The following is a 4,245-nucleotide window of genomic DNA, read 5'->3' as shown; positions in this document are numbered from 1 at the left end:
TAGTGAAGGAAGAAATCCAATGTGCATTAAAGGCATTGGCAAAGAACAAGACTCCAGGAATTGACAGAATACAAATTGAAATCTTTCAACAAACTGATACAGCACTGGAGGCATTCACTCATTTATGCCAAAATGTTGGAAGACACCTACCTGACCAACTGACTGGAAGAGATCCATATTTGTGCCTATCCAAAAAGAGGTGACTCAACAGAATGTGGAAGTCATTGGACAATATCATTAATATCTCATACAAGTAAAATTTTGCTAAAGATAAATAAAAAATGGCTGCAAACATACATTGGCAGAGAACTGCCAGCGGTTCAAGTCAGATTCAGGTGAGGATGTGGAACAAGGGATATCATTCCTGATGTTAGATGGATCTTGACTGAAAACAGAGAATACCAGAAAGACGTTTACTTGTGCTTTATTGACTACACAAAGGCTTTCGATTGTGTAGGTCATGACAAGCTATGGACAACATTGCAGAGAATGAGTATTACAGAACACTTACTTGTGCTCATGAGTAACCTGTACACAGACCAAGAGGCAGATGTTTGAGCAGAACAAAGGGACACTGAATGGTTTAAACTTAGGAAAGTCGTGTGCTAGGGTTGTAGTCTTTCACCATACTTATCCAGCCTGTGTGCTGAGCAAATAATCCAAGAAGCTGGATTATATGAAGAAAAATGTGACATCAGGATTAGAGGAAGACTCACTGACAACCTGCAACATACATATAATACAACCTTGCTTGCTGAAAGTGAAGAAGACTTAAAATATTTACCAATGATGATCAAAGACCCCAACCTTCAGTATGAGTTTCACCTTACTGTAAAGAAAACAAAAATCCTCACCACTGGACCAATAAGCAACATTCTTATCAATGGAGAAAAGATTGAAGCTGTCAAAGACATCATTTTTCTCAGATCAACCAACCAGCAGCAGTCATGGAAGCGACAGTCAAGAAATCAAATGACAAGTATGCTGCACAAGACCTCTTTAAGTTTTCAGGAGCAAAGTTGTCAGTTTGAGAGGACTAAGGTGTGGCTGATGCAAGCCATGGTATTTTCAATAACCTTATATACAGTGAATAAGGATTCAGAAGACGGCGTGCAACTAGGGATGTCATTGTTGATCTTGACTAAAAGCAAAGAATATCAGAAAGATACTTACTTATTTGTGCTTTATTGACTGTGCAAAGGCTTTTAAGTGTATAGATCCTGACAAACTATGGATAATACTGCGAAGAATAGATATCCCAGAACATTTAATTATGCTCATGAGGAACCTGCACATAGACCAAGAGGCAGTCATTCAAACAGAACAAGGGGGTACTGAATGGTTTTAAAGCAGGAAAAGTATGTGACAGGGTTGTATTCCTCCACCATACTTATTCAATCTGTTTACTGGGAAAATAATCTAAGAAATTGGGCTACAGGAATAAAAACATGATATCAGGATTAGAGTAACATTCTGTGATGTGCGGATGATACAGCCTTGCTTGTTGGAATCAAAGAGGACCTGAAATACTTACTGATTAAGATCTAAGACTATGACCTTCAGTATGGGTTACACCTCTATGTAAAACAAAAACAAAAACGAAACTAAAATCCTCACAACTGAACCAATAAACAACATCATGACAAATGAAAAGATTGAAGTTATTAAAGACTTCATTTTACTTGGATCCAGAATTAACACTCATGGAAATAGCTGTCAAGAAATCCAATGGCATAGCACATTAGGCAAATCTGCTGCAAAAGATCTCTTTAAAGTGTTAAAAAGCAATGACGTCAGTTTGTGGACTAAACTGAGCTTGACCCAAACAATGGTATTTTCAATCATTTTATATGCACGTGAAAGTTGGATAATGAATTAGAAAGATTGTAGAAGAATTGATGTTTGAAGGATGGTGTTGGTGAAGAATATTGAAAATACCATGAACTGCCAGAAAAACAAACAAATCTTGGAAGAAGTATAGCCAGAATGTTCCTTAGAAGTGAGAATGGGGAGACTTCATCTCTTGTGCTTTGGACATATCAGAAGGGACCAGTCCCTGGAAAAGAACATCATGCTTGATAAAGTAGAGGGTCAGGGGAAAAGACGTATTGACATGATGGTAGTAACAATGGGCTCTAACGTAACAACTCTGAGGATAGCGTAGGACTGGGCAGTGTTTTGTTCTGTTGTGCCCAGGTTGCTATGATTTGGAACTGACTAATAACAACAACAAGCAATGAATAAGGCATGCCATCTTAAATTACCAGTCTTATTATTATTATAATTAAGCAAAGTTTACATGACTTAAAATTCATCATTTTAACCATTTGTGGTATTTTAATATTAATAATTTAAATACCTAATAACTCAATCATTCCCAGTGTGGTGCAATCATCACCACTAATTCCTGAACATTTTTATCATTCCAAAATGCAGTCACTCCCTAAACCTGTTCATTCCAGTCTCTGGCAACCACTAAGCTGTTTTCTGTCTTTATTAATTTACCTGTTCAGAATATTTCATTTAAACAGAACCATACACTATGTAAGGCCATATTCTTTAGATAAACCCAATGGTTACACTTAATGGCCAGGATTAGTAATGTAGTGGTTGAGAATCTGGCTGCTAATCTCATGATCAGCAGTTTGAAACTACCAGATGTTTTGCGGAAGAAAGATGAGGCTTTCTGCTCCTGTAAAGATTTACAGCCTCAGAAACCCTGTACAGGGTCGCTATGAGTCGGAACCGACTCCATGGCACCTAACAACAACAACAATAGTGACATTAACTGTCTAGAAATCTTCTTCTAGCCCTCCCTTCTCCCACCAGCTAGCATACAGAGTTGTCTGTTCACATCATCTTTTAAATTCCCAGTGAAAACATTCCTTGGAAATGATTGTTGTTTTCCATTCTAAGCAACATTCCAAAGAGTCATCACTGTATGTTACTCACCATATCCTTTATCTGAGAAAGTGTAATCTGCAGCGTGACATTCAGGACTGTATCCGTATCTTCCACTGGGCGGAGAGCATTGGAATAATCTTCAAAAAGGTCATTAAACAACTTCTGAGCATATTTCCCATCTGCCGACCCTACAGCTGCTCAAAAAGAGGGACCTGGATCAAAATTCAGAGTGTTTTGTGTATTTCTAAGCCAGCATTGGTTAGAGACAAACTTTGGATCCAGTAGAGCTATTGTTTGGTATGTTCTACTCAGATCAGTAAACCCTGGATGATGCAAATGGTTAAGTGCACAACTCCCAACGAAAAGGTTGGCAGTTTGAACCCACCTAGAGGTGCATTGGGAGAAAGAACTGTTGATTTACTTCTGAAAGATCACAGTCATGAAAACCCTGTGACTGCAGATTTACTCTGATACATATCAGTCAGACTTAACTCTGACAACTGGTTTGGGTTTTTGACTCAGATCAACATGAGTCAGTAAGAAGCATGGACCATTAGATCATCTGTTCTGTCTTTCTTGCCTCTCTCCACTCCACCCTTCCACCAGAGAAACGGTCCCAGATGAGCCCACTTGGTTACATGCTGCCAGCCCTCACCTCTCAGTCTGTAGGCAGCAAAGTAAATCCAACAAAAGGAGATGCAGGAATGTGGCCAATTCATCTTTCTCCTGAGTCTATAGAGTTCCAGCCAGGCAGTGCTGTCTTCTACTGCCCTCCGTGAATGGGAAGTGTCCTGTCACAAGACCTCACTCTGCCTAGTCTCACTGTGGCAGATGGAGACCTCAGGCTTACACTTTAGAAAGGATCTGAGATCTCAAGAACCAGACCTGCCCTCCCTCCTCTTCTGGTAACCGGAAACCGGCATCTCCAGTGGCTGAGATGCTTGGACTCCGGGTAGGTTTACATCAGGCAGTATTATTCTGAGGGAGCTGCCTCAGATGAGGGTCCTTAGAAGAGGTACAAGCAGAATTCAGGGGAATGTCTGACACCCCAGTTCACCTAAGCAGAATGGGAGATTTCTACGTCTGAAGCAAGCAGATTCCGTTTGAGTCAAGGGGCTTGTTGTTACCTGCTGTTGAGCTGGAGCCAGCTTGACTCATGGCCACTCCAAGCAAAACAGAACAGAACACTATCCGGTCTTGCGACATCTCCAGTGTCCGTTTTGATCAAACCATTTCTAATGATCCATAAGATTTTCAGTGTCTGATTTTCTGAAGTAGATCTGAAGGCTTTTCTTCCTAGTCTACATCAGTCTGGAAACTCTGCTGAAACCTGTTCACCAT

The 4,245-nt window shown here is 40.1% G+C and overlaps 1 protein-coding gene across 1 annotated transcript in view; it reads right to left on the bottom strand.

Annotated features, from left to right (window-relative positions):
• CHRNA9 (cholinergic receptor, nicotinic, alpha 9 (neuronal)) overlaps nt 1–3,705 on the bottom strand; it is a 39,208-nt gene extending 35,503 nt beyond the window's left edge. The window contains exons 1-2 of the mRNA XM_006873226.1: nt 3,560–3,705; nt 2,953–3,098 (exon numbers count right to left, since the gene is read on the bottom strand). Of these exons, the coding sequence (XP_006873288.1) occupies nt 2,953–3,098; nt 3,560–3,623 (210 nt within the window). The 5' untranslated portion in view covers nt 3,624–3,705. The remainder of the gene's footprint in view (nt 1–2,952; nt 3,099–3,559) is intronic.
• Between the last annotated feature and the right edge of the window lie 540 nt (nt 3,706–4,245).

This window comes from Chrysochloris asiatica, unplaced genomic scaffold (genome assembly GCF_000296735.1).
Source record: "Chrysochloris asiatica unplaced genomic scaffold, ChrAsi1.0 scaffold00230, whole genome shotgun sequence".
NCBI classification, from domain to species: Eukaryota; Metazoa; Chordata; class Mammalia; order Afrosoricida; family Chrysochloridae; genus Chrysochloris; species Chrysochloris asiatica.
Note: the sequence above shows the minus strand (reverse complement) of the source record. Positions and strands in the feature narration are given on the sequence as shown.